The sequence below is a fragment of the Dendrobates tinctorius genome, unplaced genomic scaffold (assembly GCF_039654945.1).
Source record: "Dendrobates tinctorius isolate UK_male_01 unplaced genomic scaffold, ASM3965494v1 ptg000211l, whole genome shotgun sequence".
In the NCBI taxonomy this organism is placed as follows: domain Eukaryota; kingdom Metazoa; phylum Chordata; class Amphibia; order Anura; family Dendrobatidae; genus Dendrobates; species Dendrobates tinctorius.
Window position 1 is genome coordinate 31,288,884 of NW_027361878.1, and position 26,875 is coordinate 31,315,758.

At 43.0% G+C, this 26,875-nt stretch overlaps 1 protein-coding gene across 3 annotated transcripts in view; it reads left to right on the plus strand.

Moving 5' to 3' along the window:
• The window catches only part of LOC141058441 (serine/threonine-protein kinase D3-like), a 125,361-nt gene that overhangs the window by 60,497 nt on the left and 37,989 nt on the right, over positions 1–26,875 (plus strand). For 2 of the 3 annotated variants that reach the window (XM_073554693.1, XM_073554695.1), the window contains 7 exons: positions 12,125–12,253; positions 14,596–14,780; positions 16,693–16,876; positions 21,469–21,552; positions 23,724–23,859; positions 24,299–24,410; positions 25,153–25,230. In XM_073554693.1, the coding sequence (XP_073410794.1) occupies positions 12,125–12,253; positions 14,596–14,780; positions 16,693–16,876; positions 21,469–21,552; positions 23,724–23,859; positions 24,299–24,410; positions 25,153–25,230 (908 nt within the window). The remainder of the gene's footprint in view (positions 1–12,124; positions 12,254–14,595; positions 14,781–16,692; positions 16,877–21,468; positions 21,553–23,723; positions 23,860–24,298; positions 24,411–25,152; positions 25,231–26,875) is intronic. The other variant, XM_073554694.1, reaches the window with a different exon arrangement.

The following is a 26,875-nucleotide window of genomic DNA, read 5'->3' on the forward strand; positions in this document are numbered from 1 at the left end:
TGCAAAACAACTTTTGGGGTCCAATTTCTCCTGTTACCCTTAGGAAAATAAAAAATTGGGGGCAAAAATATCATTTTTGTGGAAAAAAATGATTTTTTTATTTTCACGCCCGGGCGTTATAAACTTCTGTGAATCACTTGGGGGTTCAAAGTGCTCACCACACATCTAAATAAGTTCCGTGGGGGGTCTAGTTTCCAAAATGGGGTCATTTGTGGGGAGTTTCAATAGTTTAGGTACATCAGGGGCTCTTCAAACGCACATGACACCCGCAGACCATTCCATCAAAGTCTGCATTCCAAAACGTCACTACTTACCTTCCGAGCCCCGACGTGTGCCCATACAGTAGTTTTCTCCCACATATGAGCTATCAGCGTACTCAGGACAAATTCAACAACAACTTTTGGGGTCCAATTTCTCCTGGTACCCTTGGGAAAATAAAAAAATTGGGGACTTTATTGATCATGTTTGTGGAAAAAATACAATTTTTTTTATTTTCATGCCCGGGCATTATAAACTTCTGTGAAGCCCTTGGGGGTTCAAAGTGCTCACCACACATCTAGATAAGTTCCTTAGGGGATCTAGTTTCCAAAATGGGGTCAATTGTGGGGGGTTTCCACTGTCTAGGTACATCAGGGGCTCTCCAAAAGCAACATGACACCCGCAGACCATTCCATCAAAGTCTGCATTCCAAAACGTCACTGCTTCCCTTCCGAGCCCTGACGTGTGCCCATAGAGTAGTTTTCTCCCACATATGAGGTAGCAACATACTCAGGACAAATTGGACAATAACTTTTGGGGTCCAATTTCTCCTGTACCCTTGGAAAAATAAAAAAATTGGGGACTAATTAATCATGTTTGTGGAAAAAATACGATTTTTTTATTTTCACGCCCAGGCATTATAAACTTCTCTGAAGCACTGGGGGGTTCAAAGTTCTCACCACACATCTAGATAAGTTCCTTGGGGGGTCTAGTTTCCAAAATGGTGTAATTTGGGGGGGTTTCCACTGTTTTGGTACATCAGGGGCTTTCCAAACGCGACATGGTGTCCGATCTCAATTCCAGCCAAAAACGTCAAATGGCGCTGCTTCCCTTCCGAGCTCTGCCATGTGCCCAAATAGTGGTTTACCCCCACATGTGGGGTATCAGCATACTCAGGACAAATTGCACAATAACTTTTAGGGTCCTGTTACCCTTGGAAAAATAAGAATTAAGGGTGAAAAGATCATTTTTTTGGGAAAAAATATGATTTTTTAATTGTACGGCTGTATGTTATAAACTTCTGTGAAGCCCTTGGGGGTTCAAAGTTCTCATGACACATCTAGATAAGTTACTTGGGGGGGTCTAGTTTCCAAAATGGTGTCATTTGTGGGGCGTTTCCACTGTTTTGGTACTTCAGGGGTTTTCCAATCGCGACATGGTGTCCGATCTCAATTCCAGCCAAAAACGTCAAATGGCGCTGCTTCCCTTCCGAGCTCTGCCATGCGCCCAAATAGTGGTTTACCCCCACATGTGGGGTATCAGCGTACTCAGGACAAATTGCACAATAACTTTTAGGGTCCTGTTACCCTTGGAAAAATAAGAATTGGGGGTGAAAAGATCATTTTTGTGGAAAAAATATGATTTTTTAATTGTACCGCTGTACGTTATAAACTTCTGTGAAGCCCTTGTGGGTTCAAAGTTCTCAACACATATCTAGATAAGTTCCTTGGGGGGGTCTAGTTTCCAAAATGGGGTCACTTGTGGGGGGTTTCCACTGTTTAGGTACATCAGGGGCTCTCCCAACGCGACATGGCGTCCGATCTGAATTCCAGCCAATTTTGCATTGGAAAAAGTCAAACGGCGCTCCTTCCCTTCTGAGCTTTGCCATGCGTCGAAACAGTGGTTCCCCCCACATATCAGGTATCAGCGTACTCAGGACAAATTGCACAATAACTTTTGCAGTCCAATTTCTCCTGCTACCCTTGGTAAAATAAAAAAATTGAACCTGAAGTATTTTTTTTGTGAAAAAAAGTTAAATGTTCATTTTTTTAAAATATTCAAAAAATTCCTGTGACGCACCTAAAGGGTTAATAAACTTCTTGAATGTCGTTTTGAGCACCTTAAAGCAACTTAAGGGGTGCAGTTTTTAGAATGGTGTCACTTTTGGGTATTTTCTATCATATAGACCCCGCAAAGTGGCTTCAACTGTGATGTGGTCTGTAAAAATAAAATGGTGTTGCAAAAATGAGAAATCGCTGGTCAATTTTTAACCCTTATAACTTCCTAACAAAAAAAATGTTGGTTCCAAAATTGTGCTGATGTAAAGTAAACATGTGGGAAATGTTACTTATCAAGTTTTTTGTGTGCTGTATCTCTGTGATTTAAGGGCATAAAAATTCAAAGTTGGAAAATTGCGAAATTTTAAAATTTTTTGCCAAATTTCCATTTTTTTCACAAATAAACGCAAGTTATTTGAATGAAATTTTACCACTAACATGAAGTACAATATGTCACGAGAAAACAATGTCAGAATCACCAGGATCCATGGAAGCGTTTCAGAGTTATACCTCATAAAGGGACAGTGGTCAGAATTGTAAAAATTGGCCCGGGAGTTAACGTGCAAACCACCCTTGGTAGTGAAGGGGTTAATTAACAGTCAGAGTGCAATCAATGACAAAGCACAGTACGTTTATCATGTTCTCTCGTTTCCCCATCTGACTTTCACTTGGTTTAAAGGAATAAGGCACTCTTCCTTGTGCCTTGATCGGGCCTTAGGTCCCAGACGCTACAGGAATATCTGAAGAAAGTTGCCGACGTTCTCATACTGCCAGATCAATACGTACTCCTCGTTTCCAGGATTCTGACCTTGAACTTTCACTAACTTTATGTGTGATGTTGGGGTATGGTACATGTGTATCATTTCGTTTGTATTAATATTTTACTGATTTTCATGGTGTTCTCTTGTAGGATGAGTTATTTGCTAATTGATGAATGGCTGTTGTTGCCATCTGATATCAGCCCCCACAGTACTGTATTGCTTGCTATTATGCTAATGACATATTGACCTAGCTTGTTGAAACAATGAGCCCTGTGACCTTCCCCATGACCTCTGAATGAGGAGGGGGACTTTTAAAATATCAGTGTGGGGAGTGACAATCTCAGATCCTGAGTGGAACTATGATATGATCCCAGCACCTACTGTAAGAGAGAAAGAAGAGTATATGAACTATGTTATCCTCTGTCTGCTGGATTGTTGGACTCTCATTTCCCAGGGCTTTTATCCTGTTACTGAACTGCATTTGTGTTCTGGACTATCTTATCCTTTGTGTGGTGGATTGCACATGGACCATTCTTATTTTTGCCTAAATAAAGGTCTTGGGATTGTTATCTCTTCTCTTGCTCTGTTGATTGTGTGATACCGGAGAAGGACCCCGTAACAACTGGTGGCAAGCAGTGGGATCAACAGAGCGTAGCCTAATGGAGAACCATCCACAGAGTGAGTACAGAAATTGGACTGTATCCAGTTTACAGCAGAGAACCAGAGACCTGGGCCTGAACTACCAGGGACTGACTAAAGCGGCCTTAATTGATCTACTGGTGGGTGCCAGCCAGACCCCCTACTCCCATATGTTTGAAGGCTAAGCGCAGGAGACGAGGACCCCCACCCGAAAAAGCCAGTAGGTGGTGTGGTACGGAGAAGAAATGGTGGTTCTGGGCTCAGAAGTCTCTCAGGAATATAAGGAGGCTGCTGCTCGCCGAGCACAGCGGATACAAGAAGAGATGGATATCGAAAGATGGAGTAATGCAATGTGGAGTGTAAACCCCACGATCCGGGAGCCTGTACGGATCACTCGGACAGACTTTAAGCCATTTGATGAGGCTTCTGGAGATGTGCAGGGGTTCTTTAAGGACTTTGAGCAGAAATGTGCTGTGATGCCGATACCCCACTCTGGCTGGATGTGTTTATTAGTGGGACTCCTGAACGGAAGTATGGCGGAGGCTTACCATACCATTGACTCCCAGCAGAATCGGGATTATAACATTGTAAAGCGGACTATCCTGGATTTGCTATCACCCCAGACTCACATAGTGAGTACCTCCCATGCACCACGGGGGTTTCGTTTAGGATGTATGCTCATAAGATGTCCCAGGCATGTCAGAGATGGCTGGAAGCAGAAAACACTTTTACTGTGGAAGATGTTATACAGGCTTTCCTTATAGAACAATTTTTTGCCAAGTGCCCCGCAGAATTACGGGAATGGGTTCGGGAGCGCACGCCATACGCCATGGATAGACCTGCAGCCCTGGCCGATGAGGCTCTTACTATCTGACCACAATGAAGGAGGCTTATGGATAATAAACCACAGCTTGCTCCCAAACCCCGGCCCCTCAGACTATATCTGCCCTTCCTCCCAGTCGCAGGCTGATGACAATCACACCTTACAATCCTGGGCCCCAACAGTTACGACCATGACCTGGGGGTATCACCGAGAGGAGATGTTATAGGTGTGGGCAACCTGAGCATTTGCAATCCAGCTGTCCCTCAAGGATTTGGAGGGAGCCCCACGCAGCCCCACCTTGTCCAGTGCATCTTGTGCACTCTATCCCGCTTGAAGAAGAGCTACCACCACCCCAAGAGAGGACCACCGATCAGAGCACCATAGATATCTCTCTGGCCTTTGGGCCTCAGAAATACAGAGCAACAGCAACGCCACCTGCAGGATGTCTTAATTGATGGATACAAAGTGTCGGGATTTAGAGACACGGGGGCATTCCTGATTATCGCTAACCCCCACGTGTGGTTTGACCCGAGGCATTTCATCCGGGCCTGGGAATTCCCATTGTCCTGGCAGGGGGTGTCTGCAAATATATACAGCGAGCTTTGGTGCGTTTGGATTATGGTTTTGGAGAAAAACTGTATTTGATTGGAGTTATGGGAGGAATTCATGCAGCTATCCGCCTTGGAAATGACATTGGGGAGTTACAGTGTCATTTTGTGGGAGCAGTTACCCGACTGCAGGCCCTTCAAGCACCACGACATCCGGACCTTACCAGGGAGCAATCTGTTCGGCCAGAAGGTCCGTGTGCCTCTCACTCTTCTGAAAGAACAATTGGAGGGAGGTATCGCAGACATCGGAACGCCCATAATTCCCTACGTTCTTGAGTTCAGAGAGCGTCTTGCCCAGCTAGCTACCTTGGCTCATGAACATCAGCGAATAGCCCAGTCCAGTCAAAAAAACTAGTATGACCTTAACCCCAGGCCCTGAGAATTTATGGAAAGACAACAAGTGCTCATGATTATTGCAACCCCTGCCACTGTACAAGGAACTATAAACGGTGGAGCAACATGGACTAAAGTGAGCAGGCCAGAGGTCTGTGTAGACCTCATGGCGTGCTCACTTATTAAGGGGGGGAGAGGTTGTGATGGTGGGATGTGGTATGTGGGTATCATTTTGTTTGTATTAATATTTTACTGATTTTCATTGTGTTCTCTTCTAGGATGAGTTGTTATTTGCTAATTGATGAATGGCTGTTGTTGCCATCTGATATCAGCCCCACAGTACTGTTGTGTTTGCTAATATGCTAATGACATATTGACCTAGCTTGTTGAAACAATGAGCCCTGTGACCTTACCCCTCACCTGTGAATGAAGAGGACACAATCTCAGATCTTGTGTGGAACTATGATGTGATCACAGCACCTCAGAGACAAGGCCTGTTTTAGACAAATTGGGGCCCTAGGCAAAATTCAAAGTGGGGCCCGCATGTCCATATAAAACACGTACATGTTACACCGATATCGGTGTCACCAGTGTTTTCAATCAGTGTGCCGTCCATGTGCCATCCATGTTTTTCCAGTATGGATAATGGAAATGAAATTACAAAGCTTCTCATATACTTTCCATGTTAAACACGGATGGCACACAGACGGCACATGTACAGCACACAGACGGCACGTTTACACGGACCCATAGACTTGTATTGGCCCTTGTCATCTGTGCTGCTGGGAAAACACGGACATGAGAGCAGAACCGTAGGTCAAATAGAGCAGGGTTCCCCAACTCCAGTCCTCAAGGCCCACCAACAGGTCATGTTTTCAGGATTTCCTTAGTATTGTCCAGTTGATACTTTCATCACCTGTACAATAACAAGGGAAATCCTGAAAACATGACCTGTTGGTGGGCCTTGAGGACTGGAGTTGGGGAACCCTGAAATAGAGGACACGTGGCATTTGTGAAAAACATGATAGGTCGTGTGAAGGGGACCGTACAGTCAAATAATAGAAAACATTAGCAGAATTGCCATCTTTTTCTACATCCTACTTCACAAACAGCAGAATAAAAAGCGATTAAAAAAAAAGTCCTACATGTCCTCCCAAACTAATCTACTAAATCCCCTCTGGCTCTGTGGCTGATATTTTGGGGTCTCTGATGGTTATTATTCACTTTGCAGCTATAATTTAAGGTGAAGCCACAAGATGACTGCAGTCCAGCGCTAAGACTGTCGGAGACGCCCGGAGCCACAAGACCCCTGCAGCCCAGTGCTAAGACTGGCAGAGACCCCCAGAGCCACAAGACCCCTGCAGCCCAGTGCTAAGACTGGCAGAGACCCCCAGAGCCACAAGACCCCTGCAGCCCAGTGCTAAGACTGGCAGAGACCCCCAGAGCCACAAGACCCCTGCAGCCCAGTGCTGAGACTGGCAGAGACCCCCAGAGCCACAAGACCCCTGCAGCCCAGTGCTAAGACTGGCAGAGACCCCCAGAGCCACAAGACCCCTGCAGCCCAGTGCTAAGACTGGCAGAGACCCCCAGAGCCACAAGACCCCTGCAGCCCAGTGCTGAGACTGGCAGAGACCCCCAGAGCCACAAGACCCCTGCAGCCCAGTGCTAAGACTGGCAGAGACCCCCAGAGCCACAAGACCCCTGCAGCCCAGTGCTAAGACTGGCAGAGACCCCCAGAGCCACAAGACCCCTGCAGCCCAGTGCTGAGACTGGCAGAGACCCCCAGAGCCACAAGACCCCTGCAGCCCAGTGCTAAGACTGGCAGAGACCCCCAGAGCCACAAGACCCCTGCAGCCCAGTGCTGAGACTGGCAGAGACCCCCAGAGCCACAAGACCCCTGCAGCCCAGTGCTAAGACTGGCAGAGACCTCCAGAGCCACAAGACCCCTGCAACCCAGTGCTGAGACTGGCAGAGACCCCCAGAGCCACAAGACCCCTGCAGCCCAGTGCTAAGACTGGCAGAGACCCCCAGAGCCACAAGACCCCTGCAGCCCAGTGCTGAGACTGGCAGAGACCCCCAGAGCCACAAAACAACTGCAGCCCAGTGCTAAGACTGGCAGAAACCCCCGGAGCATCAGTGCTGGAGCTGCGGGAGATTTATCATTTCATACTAATTATTTTTATATTATCAGAAATCCCCTGTAGTGTCTGTTCACACGCACCATTTTTTCCTGCAGATTCATCTACAGTGTTGGCAGGAAATATTCAGGGGTTTTTGCAGCCTTTTCACTTGCATTTTTGTGTCCCATTCATTTTACGCTGCAGAAACGCTGAAAGAGGATAGCAACAGATTAATTTAAAAAAAAAAGTGTCTTCTGGCCGCTGTTTGTATCTGGCTGCTGCACTGGGACAGTGTGGAAGTGTGGGGAAGGTGACTTGACGGACAGACGTGACTGGCAGTAGGAGGGGACGGTTTGTGCACCAGAGACGGAGATTGACAGGATAGAAGGGTGACAGCTGGGAAAGGTAGATAGGAGGGTGTAGTACCAAGAAATGACCACAAGATGGCAGGGTAGAGTAGTTGAGGACTGAACATCAGCTTATGGCTCAAGAAAACGCTTAGTCATGGGGGGCGGGGAGATAGGAACCCAGGAGGGGAATTCCCCAGTGAGAGAGGGGATAAATAGAACTGGTTGGGGTTCCAGACAGGCCAGTTCCGGGAGGAGCTCAGGAAAGGAAGACTCAGGACAGAAGACCAGAAATAGTGGAAGAGCTCGATCAGGGGACTGACAGAGAAGAGACAGTCAGGGGGGTGGCCCTGACCCGACAGACCACAGGACAGACGAGGCCCCGGGGGTAACGATTGGACGACGACCTTGGGCAGGTGTATATTTACACAATATACTGCACACATGCAGTATACACATATAATACATACACATACTATATACTGTATGTACATGTATGTGTGTGAATATATATATATGTGTGTGAATATATATATATATATATATATATATATATATGTGTGTATGTATGTGTGTGAATATATATATATATATATATATGTGTGTGTATGTATGTGTGTGAATATATATATATATATATATATACTCACATGCACCACAGATATACACAATCATACTATATACTGTATACATGCACACACATACTATATACGTATGCAGACACACACTGTATGCTGCACATGTACACACACAGATACACATATACTTACCAGGTTCTGCGGCTTCGCTTGTACAGATCTTTTCCCAGGACAATGCTAAGAGCAGCCATGATGAGGACTCAGGAGGAAATAACAGACACACAGGGCTGCAGGCATCTTCCTGGCTCAGCTCTGACCTCTGTCTGCTGTGCTGTAATCGGCCCCTCCCCCTCACTCTCAACTTCTAACCTGACTACAGGGAGAAAGAGAGAGGGGGGTTTGCGAGAGACGCTCCGGGACTACAGAGGATGCACAGCGTTATTCACTGCTGTAACTCTCTGAGCACTTCATAAAGGGGCTGCAGACACAGGGTGCCCCCTTTGTGGGTGGGAGCCCCAGGCATCTGCCTGACCTGCCTACCCCAAACGCCGAACCTGCTCAGAGAGAAAGAAGAGTATATGGACTATGTTATACTTTATCTGCTGGATTGTTGGACTTTCCCAGGGCTTTTATCCTGTTACTGAACTGCATTCGGGTTCTGGACTATCTTATCCTTTGTGTGGTGGTTTGCATATGGGCCTTTTGAATTTTTGCCTAAATAAAGGTCTTAGGGCCCCGTCACACATAGCGACTCACCAGCGATCCCGACAATGACATCAACGTGTCAGGATCGCTGGTGAGTCGCTACCTGATCGCTGGTGAGCTGTTAAACAGGCAGCTTCACCAGCGATCAGCAGAGCGACACCGAGCGCGCGGCGTCGCTGTGTACTTTAGTTACCAGCGCTCTGATGTAGGGAGCTGGTAACTAAGGTACACATCGGGTTTCTAGGCGCTGCGCGCCCCTTAGAAGCCCTGCATTTACCCTAGTTACCAGCTCCTGCTCTCTGGTCGCTGGTCTCCCGTGTGACAGGCAGCGATGCGTGCTGGCCAGCGGGAGACCAGCGACCCCAAAAATGTCCAGAGGTTTCCACAGCGATCAGCGATAACCGGCAGGGGGGCCGGTCGCTGATAGCTGTCACACACAGCGATCTCGCTGGTGAGATCGCTGTTGCGTCACAAAACTTGTGACTCAGCAGCGATCTCGCTAGCGAGATCGCTATGTGTGACGGGGGCTTTAGGATTGTTCACTCTTCTCTTGCTCTGTTAATTGTGTGATACGGGAGAAGGACCTCGTGCCACTATCTATGATCTAATCAGGAAATGCTCTCCCTTTTTTCTGATCTCACCCCCTCTCATGTTGGGCTGGTCCGGAACATATTAACTGTATCCTAACCCGTACACTATTTCCTACTAGTAATATTCCCACTACTGCATATTTCCCTTAACTTAACTTCTAAGCTCTATACTAAAAATTATGACCTAGATCTAACTCTATACTTTTCCTATTTACTATACTTTACTCACATTGTACATTAGTTACATTACTTTACAATAACCGCATTCTATATTATCTATAAGGTTCTATGGAATTTCACATATTACACCACTCAATAAAATAAAATAAAACCACATGTTATGACTCACATTTACAAATGTTGTGTTTCAGGAGGGAGGACACATGACAGTCCGTGTCACACACTTACATGGTTACGTTTCGTAAAGAGAATGGCACTAGCTTTCATCCTGCGGTCTTTAAGTTTTCGATTTTTCTCCTGTGGGGAGTGTCCCTCTCAGTAATACAGTGTGTATCCAAGGTATGTACAATGGGTATGGAAAGTATTCAGACCCCTTTAAATTTTTCTCTCTCTGTTTCATTGCAGCCATTTTGTAAATTCAGAAAAGTTCATTTTTTTCTCATTAATGTACACTCTGCACCCCATCTTGACTGAAAAAAAACAGATGAAAAAAGGTAGACATTTTTGCAAATTTATTAAAAAGAAAAACTGAAATATCACATGGTCATAAGTATTCAGACCCTTTGCCCAGTGTTGAGTAGAAGCACCTTTTGAGCTAGTACAGCCATGAGTCTTCTTCGGAATGATGCAACAAGTTTTTCACACCTGGATTTGGGGATCCTCTGCCATTCTTCCTTGCAGATTCTCTCCAGTTCCGTCAGGTTGGATGGTGAACGTTGGTGGACAGCCATTTTCAGGCCTCTCCAGAGATGCTCAATTGGGTTTAGGTCAGGGCTCTGGCTAGACCAGTCAAGAATGGTCACAGAGTTGTTCTGAAGCCACTCCTTTGTTATTTTAGCTGTGTGCTTAGGATCATTGTCTTGTTGGAAGGTGAACTTTCAGCCAAGTCTGAGGTCAAGTGCACTCTGGAAGAGGTTTTCATCCAGGATATCTCTGTTCTTGGCTGCATTCATGTTTCCTTCAATTGCAACCAGTCGTCCTGTCCCTGGAGCTGAAAACACCCCCATAGCATGATGCTGCCACCACCATGTTTCACTGTTGGGATTGTATTGGGCAGGTGATTAGCAGTGCCTGGTTTTCTCTACACATACCGCTTAGAATTATTACCAAAAAGATCTATCTTCGTCTCATCAGACCAGAGAATCTTATTTCTCATAGTCTAGGAGTCCTTCATGTGTTTTAGCAAACTCTATGCGGGCTTTCGTATGTCTTGCACTGAGGATAGGCTTCCGTTGGGCCACTATACCATAAAGGCCCGACTGGTGGAGGACTGCAGTGATAGTTGACTTTGTAGAACTTTCTCCCATCTCCCTACTGCATCTGTGGAGCTCAGCCACAGTGATCTTGGGGTTCTTCTTTACCACTCTCACCAAGGCTCTTCTCCCACAATTGCTCAATTTGGCTGGACGACCAGGTCTAGGAAGACTTCTGGTGGTCCCAAACTTCTTCCATTTAAGGATTATGGAGGCCACTGTGCTGTTAGAAACCTTGAGTACTGCAGAAATTCTTTTGTAACCTTGGCCAGATCTGTTCCTTGCCACAATTCTGTCTCTGAGCTCCTTGGCCAGTTCCTTTGACCTCATGATTCTCATTTGGTCTGACATGCACTGTGAGCTGTGTGGTCTTATATAGACAGGTGTGTGCCTTTACAAATCAAGTCCTATCAGTTTAATTAAATACAGCTGGACTCCAATGAAGGAGTAGAACCATCTCAAGGAGGATCACAAGGAAATGGACAGCATGTAACGTAAATATAAGTGTCTGAGCAAAGGGGCTGAATACTTCTGACCATGTGATAGTTCAGTTTTTCTTTTTTAATAAATTTGCAAGAATTTCTACATTTCTTTTTTTCAGTCAAGATGGGGTGCAGAGTGTGCATTAATGAGAGAAAAATGAACTTTTTTGAATTTACCAAATGGCTGCAATGAAACAAAGAGTTAAAAAATTAAAGGGGTCTGAATACTTTCTGTACCCACTGTATATTCATTAGCTTATAAATCATTACTGCTTCTATCCTGCACTTAATAACTTTTTATGTGCTATCTTCCTTATATATAGTCTGTTTTCTCTGCCCTCCTTGAGACTGTTGGTCATTTTTCTAATTTCCACAGTGATCTGTATATAACCCCATGCCCTCCATGCTGCTATCTCTAACACTGAGAGAAAGGAAGCGGGAGGAAATGGGTGAGGGAATTCAGGGCTGCAGACTGAATGCTAAGCCTTGACATGATGATTTTCCCACATGGCGTGGGAGCACATGACTGAGGCCATGTTTAGTCTTATACTTTATTCTTTGTCGGTATTGAATCAATCACCATGTGCTGAATTTTAAGAATTTACCTTTGTCCATTGCCTAATATTTTACCAAGTGATTAACCGTCATCATTATTTTCTTTTTAAACAGCATCTGTGTCCCTCGACTTCTCGATCCGACCTCACATCCTACTAGTTCACACTTACAAATCTCCAGCATTTTGTGACTATTGTGGGGAAATGTTGTTTGGCTTGGTGAGACAAGGTTTAAAATGCCAAGGTAATTTATAAAAATCATATCTCTCCTTCCAGGGATGATTTTTGCTTTTTCTGATGCCGGAGACAAAAACTTCCTAAAGAAAAATCATTGGTAGAAAGAAATCCACACAAAAATAAAGTCTCAAATTGTTCTTCTCTGTATATAATACCAGCAAATAAACTGCACACACAACTACATACCAGCAGTGAAAAAAATCCACACATCAGGGAACAAAGTAAAGCACTGCACTCCAAGCGTAAGATGCTAACCACCGATTGCAGTGGACGTCTGTCCTTGAGAATGGATAGGATTTTTAATCAAAGGTAACCCTTTATCATGATGAGAAGAACCCTTAAATCCAGGGATATCAAGCTCAAACATGCAGAGGGACAAAATGAAAAGCTTGGAGAAAGTCGTGGGCCAACCTTGATATTTGCTAAAAAAAAAAGATATCTACAATTGAGGAAGTTTTTCCTTATCAAATAAAACTATTACAGTAACTTTTGGAATTATATAGGAATAATTCTTGATATAATATGTTATGTAAGAGCCATAAAAAAACATATCACCCTATGGCCTAATTTAAATGTGTAATAACAAAGGATAAACTATTTGAATATAAATGATAATAAAGCATGATGCAAACAAAAATGCTCCCACACAGTATGATACCCCCACAGTGAATTCCCCCACAAACACAGTATGATGACCCTACTGTACCCCCTCCCTCAATCCCCCAACAAAGAATGATGACTCCATCACAGAATGATTGTCCAACTGTAATCCCCACACAGCCCTCCATACAGTATAATGGCCATAAACAGTCCTCCATATAGTATAATGTCCCCATATAGTCCTCCATACCGTGTAATGGGCCCCACATAGTCTTCCATACAGTGTAATGGGCCCCATATAGTGCTCCATACATTATAATTCTCCCCACATAGTGCTCTACAGTATAATGGCCCCACATGGTGCTTCATAAAGTATAATGGCCCCACATGGTGCTTCATAAAGTATAATGGCCTCACATGGTGCTTCATACTGTAAAATGACTCCAAATGGTGCTCCATACAGTATAATGGCCCCACATAGAGCTCCATAAAGTATAATGGCCTCACATGGTGCTTTATACTGTAAAATGACTCCAACTGGTGCTTCATACAGTATAATGGCCTCACATGATGCTCCATACAGTATACATGTTTAAAGAGTAAGTAAACTTTTTTTTTCAATTTATTTATCCTCCAGGCACTGCAAAGTTATGAATTTTTATAATATACTTCATTACATTATTTGACCTCCTTCTCTTCCAAACATTATGCTGTATTGCTAATTCAATGCACAGTTCATGCTTCTTTGCAAGCTCCTTTTAATTGCTGTTTAGCAAAGACTTTTTCTCTCTGAGTCTCTCTGTTCCCCACCTTTGTACACAGACTGGAGAATTATAGGGGTTGTCCAGATCTTCAGACATTGATGACCTATCCTAAGGATAGGCCTTCAATTTTAATCGGTGGGGGTGCAACACTTGGCACCCCCCGCTAATCAGCTGTTTTCTGTGTTGGCGGCAGGTGGAAGAGCTAATTTATGGAGCTGCACAGTACACCTCAGTCAACGGATTAGTGGCCTCGGCCAAGTGCTGCACATCTGCCCCCTATTGATTTCAATAGTGGCAGATGTGCAGTAGCTGTCCGCAGCCACTATACGGTTGACGGAGCTGTGCCAACACAGGAAACAGCTGATCAGCGGGACTTCGGATGTCGCACCTTCACCGATCAGACATTGATGACCTATCCTAAGGACAAGTCATCAGTGTTAAAGTCCCAGAAAACCCCTTTAACATATATAGATAGTTTAAATATAGTCTACAGGATATTGATGAGCAGCAGTTCAAAGGAATTTCTAAAGGAGCATGTACTGGGCATTGAAGTGACACTTCAGCATAGTGTTTAGGAGAAAGGGAAGCAAAATAAGGTAATGAAATGTATTAAAACAATTAATAACTTTTCACTATTTGGAAGATAATGAAATAATAAAAATTTAATTATTCTTTAATAGTACATACACATGTTCTGTATATTGTGTATAGAAGATCTTCCAAGGAAGCCTTGTCTGACACCAGAAACAAAGGTCTGTTCCTATTTTTATAGAAATGTGTGTATGCAACCATGATTAGTTCTTCAATGATTAGATAAGGTCAGAGATTACATAAGGGTTACGGTTGCTTAGAAATTTGAGGTCTGAAAGTGAAACGATGCAAGTTAAAGGACAGAAATGCTATTTCTTAGTTTTATTAAAATAAATATCATTAATATGATTAATGGTTTATTTGTGATTTTTTTTTTACCTTCTGTTTTTTTCAGGCTGTGGTCTTAACTATCACAAGAGATGTGCTTTTAAGATACCTAACAATTGCAGGGGGGTAAAAAGAAGTCATCTTTCCAGCAGATCATTTACAGGAGCAAGTTCCATCACTAAACAAAGAGCTGTGACATTACCAACTGGAGGCAGTCTGGAGGACCTGGGAGGACATAACTCAGAGCCGCAGGTAAAATGTGTCGTTTTATGGCCACACAGCTATAACATAAAACCAGAGTCGAACTGGCCCATCGGATAACCAGACAATCCTCCGGTGGGCCTACTGATACATTGATTGCTCATATGTACTGTCTACAAGCTTTAGTTTAGCATACTAAGGGGTCATATTCATGGCTGCATTATAGTTCTATGCATAATAATTAGTAGTAAGGATAGATATGAAACCATACTGGAAAACCAAGGAAAGCTTTCTTAGGCTATGTGCACACAAAGTGTTGAATTTTTGGAGCAGAAACTGAGCAAAAACTCAAAGTTTTTGAGGTTTTCTGAGATTATTAGGTGGATTTTGGAGAGTTACTGCTGAGTTTTTGCTCAGTTACTACTCCAAAAATGACTTGGAAAACTCACATAGGCTAACAGTCTTTGGAACTCATTTTACTGCACCTGCATAAAGCATAAAATTTGACAGAACATGGTAAAGATTATCTCTAGGTCACAGCAGCAGCTAACCATTTAGAAAGGCAGGGTGTGAACAAGCTCTAACATTAGGTTACCTAAAAAGATAAGCTAAACACTAACATCCGCTAGTAATGTTAATGGCATTTCCTAAACTTTAAACAAGCACTATAGACTCGAACCATAAATAAAGGATCGAGTTGAGAAGAGATCCTTAAAAAAATTGTTTATTAAATCACAAATAATAAAAACCAATAACAGAGGCCCCTAAAAGAAACAGCTGTGAAACGCGCGTCGGGGTGAGGGAACGCTGAGGTGACTACTTCCACCTCGAATATCACTGACATTTTGTAACAAAGTAAAATTGCACATAGCACTTTATCACTATACCTTATAATCTCCTTAGTTATGGCTTGGATGGTCTTTCCTGTTGAATAGATATCTCTATGAGGATTATTTGGAGGTTGCTCCTTTATCACCCATAGACCAATGTATTACAAATGGTTTACTGTATATTTACCTGTGTCAATCACCTGTAACTGGGTGTAAGGATATAGAAATATATGATGTCATAGTACTATTTAGATGTTATGTCAATCTTACCCTTGGTCAATAATTCTTGTCACCTATTAGTGTCCCCTACATAACATTTTGGTTTATTTTTGTTATTGTTTTTTATTATTTGCGATTTAGTAAACTATTTTTTTTGTTATGGATCTCTTCTCGACTCGATCCTTTATTTACCTAAAAAGATAGGAGGGCCCATACTACAGTTGGGGGGGAATAATAACCAAAAAACCACAGTAAGGGTATGTGCAGTTAACTATTTCTGAAAAAAATGTATAAGCGCACAGCAAAATAATCCAGTAACAGCAACAGTCCAAGAGATAGCCGGAACTCACATCTTCTTAAATTAATTGCTCCCAGGCAACATATTTCAGACCTGCATGGTCTATTTTAGTTTTTTGGGGGGAGATGACATTTTAGGAATGTCCAATAGATAGAAATTTCCGATTAAGAATCTGAACTAAGGACAAGAAATAGGAGGTTGAAGAGTGAACAAAGGAATCAGTTCCTCATGATTCTTGTGCAAGTCTCTCGCATGAAAACATGGCACTGCCACCGGCACTCGGACCGGAGCGTGCGGCTACATAGAAATACATGTAGCCGCACACTCCGGCCTGAGTGCCGGCGGCAGTGCCAGGTTTTCTGTGCTGTTGTGTCCAACCATTTTTGATGCTTTTTATACTACTTGATCAAAAAAGCCATTCTTTTAAGAAGAGGATAACTATTTGCAGCGGACATTTCTACCCCAAAAATGAATATTTTTGCAGGAAAAACACAATGTAAAATAGATTGAATTTTGCAGTGCGTTATACTTGCGTCGCTGCACATATAAGGTTTTTTGTCATGAAACATTTACTTGGAAAAAAAATATTTTTTTCTTTCTTTTATCGTTTTGACAGGGTATTACCAAGAAATCTCGTGTCCCCTCCTTCAGTGGGCGACCTATATGGAAAGATTGGCAGGACATGAACAGAGTAAAGGTCCCCCACACTTTCCAAGTCCACACATACACACGTCCCACAATTTGTCAGCACTGCCGACGTCTTCTTAAGGGGCTGTTCAGACAGGGCATGCAGTGCAAAGGTAAATGTGTGTTATTTCACTTTTGATTGAGCACATTAAATTATAGATTTATCATTATTTTTGCAAACACCTGACAAGTCATAATGAGCGATCAGTGACTATTTTTTCTGAAGCCGACCACAGACTGTTATGCTTCATAGATGGCTGAGATTTAACCTCTGAGACAAATACTCATCCTCTATGGGAGAAAAAGAAAATAACTGTACAGAGATCTGTGACATTACAATGGACTTATGTTACAATTATTTTAGCATGCATTGGTCCTTTCGTGTGCTTAAATGAAAAGTCCTGATATGATGCTTCATCCCCTTCTTTGCTGCTCCTTACTGGTGTACATGACCTTGAAGAATCTCCATAAAATGTGATTTTTAGCTTCTAGGAGCTACCATCTTACTTGTTGTGTAAACGTTTTTTAATTACTTTGCTTCAGGCTAAGTTCACACGTTGCAGAACTCCCGCGGAAGTTACCGCGAGAATTCCGGAATTCCATTCTGAAGAAAAATCGCATTTTAATTTCCCGCGGAAAAACTAGCGATTTGCAAGCGTAATTAGCTTACAGTGTGCTAGCGTTTTCCAAGCGATCTGAAGCATCGCTTGGAAAACTGACAGATTGGTCACACTCGTCAAACATAGTGTTTGACAAGTGTGACCAACTTTTTACTACTGATGCTGCCTTTGCAGCGTCAATAGTAAAAGATAGGATGTAAAAAAAATATATATATATATTGTTATTCTCACCTTCCGACGTCCCGCGCAGCCTTCCCGCCTCTCTCCACGCTCCCGGTCCCAGTAATCCTTTGCGCGAATGACCGCGAGACATCGCGCTCCCGCGAGATCGCGACGTCATCGCGGTAATTCTCGCAAAGGATTACTGGGACCGGAAGATTCCGGGAGCGTGGAGAGAGGCGGGAATGCTGCGCGGGATGCCGGAAGGTGAGAATAACAATATTTTTTATTTTAATTCTATTTTTTACAGGGATATGGTACCCAGAGCCCAGAGGACAATCTCCTCTCCTCCGGACCGTGGGTACCATCCGCAAATGTTCTGCTTACTTTTCGCATGGTGTGCACAGCCACATGTGGAAAGTAAGCGGAACAATGCATTCCTATGTGGGCGGAATCGCCGCGATTCTGCTAAATTAATGAGCATGCTGCGTTTTTTTACCGCGAAGCGATTCCGCCACAGAAAAAAACGCAGCATTAGCACAGCATTGCGGAATCCCATAGGGTTGCATGGGATGCTTATTTTTCGCGACAAAATCGCGCGTTTAAAACCGCTGCGAAAACGCGAAAAAACGTGACGTGTGAACGCAGCCTAAATTTTAATTTTAGTTTTTTGGGGGATGATATTTTTGGAGTGTCCAATAGATAGTTCTAATTCTTAATCAGAAATTTCTCAGGACACAAAACAGAAGATTTTGAAGAAAGAACAAAGGAATAAGTTCCTTTTAATTTCAGTAGCAGATTTTTTTTTTACCATTTTCTTTTGCGATTGCTAACGGTGTGTTCAAATGACCTCTTTTTCCAGTTGGGCAAACTTGACGAAGTTTTCAAGAGGAGACCGTTTCAGGAAGCGCTGGAGTTTTTTCTTCTTTTTCTAGCATTTTTTCTTGATAATTTTCTGAGTGTCGTTTAATTTTTTTTTATAGAAACTTTTTTTGAGTGTTTTTCTACCATTTTGGAGGCTTTTTTTCCTGATTTTTTTAACTTTTTTTTAACTTCATTTACCACTAAAAAAAAATCATAGAATTTGAAGCTGGCAAAAACCCTCAAAAAGATGCCTGGGCGTCCTCCAGGCATCTATTGAGCCTTCCCATTGACTTGTATTGTAAAGCATAGAGCAACTTCAGAAATTACCTGAAGAATAGTCGGGTCACTTTATGCATATGTTCATTATTTTGAGTGCTTAATTAACACTTTTTAGGCAAGATTTGGAAAGCACCCACATGAGATACATGTCATGTGCACAAAACCATAAAGGTCTCCCATCATACAAATGAAATTTTGAGAAACTGGATGTCAGAGATAACAGCCAGGGAGCTGTAAAGCTGATCCCACCACTGCCTCCAGTTTCTCACAGATAACAGCCGGGGTGGAGGGGAGCGGTCAAGCAGATCCCACCGCTGCCATCAGTTTGTCAAGGGACGCAACTCAACGCCACTGATTCCAATCGTTAGGACAATTACGCAATTGGCTGACGAGTGATGGACGAGACTGCGGCTGCTTCCATTACTAGGCCGGTTATTTTGGGACTCACAGTGAACGTATGATATATACACCTCTGATTCCAGCGCATGGAATACATAGCCCTGTACAGTCATTGCAAATTTTGCAATAGCAAAAAAAAGAAACCACTAGTAGCTGCCACCACCAATCATTTATACAGGCCAATTGGACACACGTTACAAGTAGTAAGTGGCTTCAGGGATGTGGTTTACAGGGCAAAAGGATCTTGAGCTATTAAATTTTATCTTTATGGAGGGAAGGGCTCTGATTGAGAAAATGGGACACTCTCACAATGAACTATGTATTCCTGACTGAATAAAGACAGAGACCCAAACTTTCAATTTTATTAGCTCAGTGTTACTCCCATATACCTCCCCTTGATGTGCTCATGTGGGAGGGCTGATTGTGGGATTTGCTAGGTCTCTCAGAATTTTATGAGATCCCCAATTTGCAGGATACCTTCCCCCTGTAGGTCCCAGGCGGTAGATATTGCTAACATGTTTCTGGAGCGCCCCGCAGGGCCTTAGGTTACTCGGTACTGGGCCCGTTGACTTCAATGGGTGATGTCATGGTGGCAGTGACCCGGTCCGAGGCCCTGGGAGTCCAGTAATAAAATAGAGGAAAGTTGTGTGATGTTTAAGTGTGACGCCACCTGTGGTGTTCGGCAATGAGTGGCCAAAGCGGCAGTTTTGGTCCTCTGGGGTTGATGGTGATGCAGCAAAGAATGGTTCAGCTCCCCACGGGTAGAGCAGGGGCCCCAGGGCAAAGATATTTGATTAATTGTTCAGATGGCGGTGAATGTTGGGGTGCAGAGAAATAAGAGAAGGACACAGAAAGGTTCAGGTTTCTTTACCTTTTACTTGCAAGTGGTGGCAATCCGGGTACCACATACAGGTGATGGATTGAGTCCGGCTCACCTGGAGGCATTCAGGGGATCCACCCTGCCAGGTGGGGTTTGGGACCTTCCTTCTGCGCTTTGTTTTTGGGTCCCTGCTGTTTGTAACTAAGCTGTGACCCTCTCTTGTGTGATGGTTTCTAACCTGTATGGCTGACAGCATGAGCCTATATCACGGGTACTGTCCTTTTCACCGTCAGACCCAGGCTCTTGATCTGCTGCCGTGCCTTCAGGTGTTCAATGTCGCCCAGGAACTTGCAGTCCCCTGTACATCCAGATTCGGCAATCAGGGCATACAGCTCCTGTTCAGCCTAGGACTCTGGAGTCCTCTTTCTATATCAGCGCTTCGCTCTGGGGTCAGCTATACGCAATTTTAGCTTCCCCAGAGCCTCTTGTCTCAGCTCCTGCCCTTCCCCTCTTCACAGATCAACTCCCCGTCTCCAACTGACTGGATCTTCCAGAAAGATCCTTTACCTCAGGCTTAACTGTCTTGTCATTTGCTCATCTGCTCTCGTTTCCATGACAACTCCCTTGTTTGCTCTCTCAGCTGACTCCTTGCTGACTCACTGACCCCATCTGCTGGCCAGAATTTATAAGGCAGCTCCCCTTTCTGAATTGTCATGTAATCTGTGTTACCTAGCATGGGGGCCCCCTCCTGCCTCCAGTCATGACCTTACCCCTTAGAGGGAGGCAATGTCACTGTGACAACCGGACTCTGGGGTTTCACATTTCCTATTGCGATTTTATCTTTTAATAGAAATTAAACATGACCTGGGTAGCACCATCCATTGGACAATTATTAAGTTGGAAGGGTTAGCATGGCTTGACGGTGATGTGAGTGAATACGTTATGTTTGTCCCTTCACTACGGCGTCGAAAATATATCTCTCATAAATTTTGGATCGCTGCCAACCCCAATATTCATATCTAGACACCGGTGACAGAGTGTCTAACTGCAATTGTCCAGTTTTTCTTTGAAGAGAACAAGAGTTACCTCAGAATATGTTAGATTTATCCACTTCCCTGTCTCTTGAATATATACGGATCTCAGACCTTGTGTCTGTTTCCCAGTCAAACTCCCTGCTGTAACTATATGGTCACCGCAGGAGACCCCAACTTCAATGGAGATGCAAGTGATATCTCTCTCTCAAATTGTGTTATATGCCCTTTCCACCCTATATAACTTAAAATCAACCTAGAAGCTAAACTAAATCAATAAAATATACAATATTAAAAGGTATAAAACACAAATATAATTCAGTTTTTAGAATTGTAAAGAGAAACGATAAATTGTGCAGAGTTCAGACATTGCAGTTGCCATAAATTTGCTGTTCGCATCCCATATGTAAATTTTTGTAGTTAAGATGTAAAAACAAGGTGTAAATCAATGACTTCCATATTTGCATCAAGGCGGGCACTGTATAGTCCTAAAAATAAATTAATGTATTTATCTTCCGATCTATTCTCTACAGACTGCCGCTTTAATTGCCACAGACGATGTGTACCGGATGTACCAGATGAGTGCTTGGGAGAGATAACTAATGCTGATGGAGAAGGTAGCTTTGATACATAAAATATTTTTTCAACTTTAGACTTTTTCCTCAAAGTTTTTTTTTCATGTTATTGATTCCTAAATGCAAAATGAACCAACTTTCTAACTATACTTCAATAACTACTTGTTTCCATTTTGTTGCCGTAAAGTCTGTGCTACCGCTGCACATAGCTGGCTGTGATGCTAGTTCTGACATGATTGCTAGTTCTGAAGTTACACAGCTTCTAGCTGATGTTTGATCAGAGTTGACATAATTTATCTGTTCATGTGAGAGCTTTCTCACTGTGGATTTTTCTCCTTCTCTCCTTCATACCCACAGTAGCAGAAATTAAAGAAAAATAACAAAGGTGATAATTCTGGGACTCTCAATATAGGGAAGGGAGAAAGAACCCACATACAGACATGAAAAACATAGGGATCACATAGAAGGTATTAGAGTTCAGTTCCACCCATTTTAGAGGTAAAATTGGCCCCCGTACTTCTCAGACCCCTTGCATCTGCAGAAGTTGCATGAATGATATGTCCACCCCCGCCATGCATCAGTACCTGCAGTGTCGGCAGAGCAGAGAGGGGTCACATAGGTGCTGCATCAATGTATTTAAAAAAGTAAAGCCAATGAGTCATTAACTGAAACCTGAAACAGAAACAACTGCATAGAAGGCTAAAAGCTGGGCAAGAAACAGACAACCTTTGCTGCTAAGGTGAGGTTATAGAAGACAGTTTCATGTCATAGGTCATACACAATGGGAAGACTGAGCAAAGCAACAACAGACAAGGTAGTTATAGTGCATCAGAAAGGTCTTTCTCAGGAAAATATTTCAAAGTAGAAAGGGGTTTCAAGATGTGGTGTTCAAGCTCTTTTTGAAGAAGCACCAAAAGATAAACAACACTATGGAATGTACAGTATATGCCAAGGTTGGCCAAGGAAACTTGGTGCAGGGGATGAAAGATACAACAGACTTATGCCCAGCAGTGTCATCATCTCAGAACTAGCAGCAACCAGTGGGACCCAGCTACTCTCATCTGCTGTTCGAAGAAGTCTGGCCAGAAGTGGTTTTCATGGAAAAATTGCAGCCAAAAAGCCATACATTTGATATAGAGGCAAGACCAAGTAACTCAACCATGCATGAAAACATAGTACCCGGGATGCATAATAAAGCTATCAAGTGCTCTTGACTGAGGAATCGAAATGTGAAATCTTTTTCTGTTCTAGATTTTTTTTTTATAAAAGAGCTTGAGAGCGGTGCAGTAATGAGTGTTTGCGGGCAACCGTAACGAATAGTGGAAGTACCTTGCAAGTTTGGGGTTACATTTAAGCAAACAGAGGAATTAGGTAAGGCTTATCTTTCAGGATGTTTTTGGTGCCCCATCTGAGAGTAGCATGGTATAGAGGCAGAGACCCTGATTCCAGCAATATGTAATTTACCGGGTTGTTGCTGCAGTTTTGATAAATTCACTGCTATATCAGCAGGAGATTAGAATTTCATATAATCACAGTTTTCTCTGCTTCAGATCTAGCAGAAAAAAAGCCCTGCATAACCCTGCCCACACCACTGATTGGCTGCTTTCTGCGCATACTGTGCATAGGCAGAAGACTGGTGTTAATCAGTGGTGGTGGTGTCGGGGCTATAAAAAGCCCATGAATTTGAAAGTCTACATGGCAGCAGGTTTAGTAGTCTTCTAGTGATAATCTCCTGCTGATAAAACAGTGACTTTATCAAAACTACTGAAAGCAGCCGAGTAAGTGACACATCGCTGGAATCAGGGTCTCTGTATCTGCATTATACTGCTTTCAGATTAGATGAAAAAAAAAAACTTGGTGACAGATTCCCTTGAATGCTGAAAATAACTCCGTGCTGATTTCTTTCAAAGACTAGAAGAATTGATGCTGTTTTGAAGACAAAGAACAGTCCAACAAATATGGAATTAATTTCTATTTCTTTTTTTTTATCCATTCTCTCTGCTAAAACTAAACTATATTTAACACTTCTGCTATTTTTGAAAGCTTCTTACTTTGCAGCATTTTTTCCCCACCTGCCTGAAACTTTTGTGCAGTACTGTATATGGAGAGGTACCATTATCAAGACATATGTGCAATATAAGTGCATTTTTTAATCCGTAGATAATAAAATGTGTGATTCAACCCAAAATGCGAAAATTGTTGTTATGTGGCAGATGGAGAAAATAATAGCACAGAAGATGAGACTGAGAGACTAATCCCACTCAGCATCGGTGCCCAAGAGGAGGAGGAGATTTCTGTTAAAAGCACTGAAAGCACGGTTTGTCCTTGTGATAACCCAATGTTCGATAGGTAAATATGTCACTTACTTCTGCACTCTTTAAACTACTTTATTATAGGAACTCTATCAGCACAGAATGACTGTTCAAACCAAGCACAGGTGCTCAGTGCACCCTTGGTGTGGCCAAACAGTTCAATGCACTTTCTCAACTACTTGTTTTTTTTAATCTATCTCTGCTCTTGTATGGCAGAGCTGTCAATGAGGGAAAAGGAGGATGGACATAGAGTAAAAAAAAAACAAGTAGGTGGGAAGATGCATTGAGTTATAAGGTGGAAAAAAACAAGTGGGAGCTGTTTGGTTACACCAAGGGTGCACCAAGCACCGGTGCTTAATTTCAAGAATCCTTTTGTGATGACAGACCTCTTGTAAAAATGATGGATTCTTAGTGTTAGGAAACTGCTCGTTGCGAGGTCACTTATGGCTCATTACCATTGTTTTGTCTTTGAGTAGTAACTTCATCCCACTTATGAGAGTCGTACAGTCTGTGCGGTATAACAAGAAGAAAAACAGTTGCGTGCTGATGGAAGGCTGGCTTGTCCACTTTACCAGCAAGGACAGTATGGTGGGTAGAAAATAACTAAGAAATGCTTCCTTTTTTGTAAAATATAGTTGATTTTGCATATCGAAACACATTTGCGATTTTACATCAGAACACTGGACATCCGTTAGGTCTCATTCACACGTTCAATATTTCCAAGTATGGGAATTCTTCTGATCAGACTTTGATCTGAGTGTGGTTGGTCCGAGTGTCTCATCCAATTTTCTCTTAAATTTGTTTAAAAAATAATCTCCGCCTTCTCCATTTTCACAGTCTGTGGAAATTGGACTGCACTCGAATGCCATCTAAGTGCAGTCCGATTTTTTTTCACAGACCCCATGAATTGCATTGCCGATTTTGATCTGACTCTTGGATCGAAATCGGATATGTCTCCGCAATTTCCCGCAGACTGATGAAGAATCACAGGCATGTGAATGGCACCATAGACTAATGCAGATGGTGCGCGTGCTTGAAAATGGTAAGTGTGAATGAGGCCTAAGGCTGGGATCACACTGCCATGTGTGATGCGAGAAACTCGCACGAGTCTCTCTCATCAACACCTGGTGCTGCCACCTGCACTCGGACCGGAGCTGCGGCTGCATGTATTTCTATGTATTTTTATGCAGCCGCAGCTCCGGTCCCGAGTGCCATCGGCAGCGCCAGGAGTTGAAAATAGCAAATTTGTGAATAATTAACATTTCATATATTTCTATAAAATAATGACATTTCAGATTTTATGTGACATGGTCTTTCATTTATTTTACAGAGGAAAAAACATTACTGGCAACTGGATAGTAAATATATAACCTTATTTCATAATGAAGCTGGTGGCAAGTTTTACAAGGTGGGTTCTTCCCTGTGCGATTTTCTATATCTACTTTTTGCAGGTGAGTTGACTGCACTCCTTACATACCACAGAGTGTGTTTTTTAATAGCTATTTTTGTACATTCTACAAAATAATGATTAAAATGCAAATACAGTAACAAATGCCATAACCACATATCACTTCATGTCTCAGAATGTATATATTAACATAGGCTATAAATGGAGATCTACTATTCCATAAATCAATACTTGAAGCTTATATTAAAAATATACAGTGAGTACGGAAAGTATTCAGACCCCTTTAAATTTTTCACTTTGTTTCATTACAGCCATTTGGTAAATTCAAAAAAGTTCATTTTTTTCTCATTAATGTACACTCCCCCCATCTTGACCGGAAAAAAAACAAATGTAGAAATTTTTGCAAATGTATTAAAAAAGAAAAACTGAAATATCACATGGTCATAAGTATTCAGACCCTTTGCTCAGTGTTGAGTAGAAGCACCTTTTGAGCTAGTACAGCCATGAGTCTTCTTGGGAATGATGCAACAAGTTTTTCACCCCTGGATTTGGGGATCCTCTGCCATTCTTCCTTGCAGATCCTCTCCAGTTCCGTCAGGTTGGATGGTGGACAGCCATTTTCAGGTCTCTCCAGAGATTCTCAATTGGGTTCAGGTCAGGGCTCTAGCTGGGACAGTCAGGAATGGTCACAGAGTTGTTCTGAACCCACGCCTTTGCTATTTTAGCTGTGTGCTTAGGGTACGCACACACGTAGCGGATTGTGCTGCGGATTTTACCTGCGGATTAGCCTGCGGTTTTCCCCTGCAGTTTGACACCTCTACAATGGAGAAGGTGTGAAACCGCTGCGGATTCCGCACAAAGAATTGACATGCTGCGGATTTAAAACTGCAGCAAATACGCGCTGAAAAATCTGCAGCATGTGCACAGCGTTTTTCATTTTCCATTGAATATAAAGGTACTGTATACCGCAGCAGAATCCGCAGCATGTGCACATACCCTTAGGATCATTGTCTTGTTGGAAGGTGAACCTTCGGCCAAGTCTGAGGTCCAGATCACTCTGGAAGAGGTTTTCATCCAGGATATCGCTGTACTTGGCCGCATTCATGTTTCCTTCAATTGCAACCAGTCGTCCTGTCCTTGCAGCTGAAAAACACCCCCATAGCATGATGCTGCCACCACCATGTTTCACTGTTGGGGTTGTATTGGGCAGGTGATGAGCAGTGCCTGGTGTTCTCCACACATACCACTTAGAATTATCACCAAAAAGGTCTATCTTCGTCTCATCAGACCAGAGAATCTTATTTCTCATAGTCTGGGAGTCCTTCATGTGTTTTTAGCAAACTCTATGCGCGCTTTCGTATGTCTGGCACTGCCATAAAGGCCCAACTGGTGGAGGGCTGCAGTGATAGTTGACTTTGTGGAACTTTCTCCCATCTCTCTACTGCATCTTTGGAGCTCAGCCACAGTGATCTTGGGGTTCTTTACCTCTTTCACCAAGGCTCTTCTCCCACAATTGCTCAGTTTGGCTGGACGGCCAGGTCTAGGAAGACTTCTGCTGGTCCCAAACTTCTTCCATTTAAGGATTATGGAGGCCATTGTGCTCGTAGGAACCTTGTGTACTGCAGAAATTGTTTTGTAACCTTGG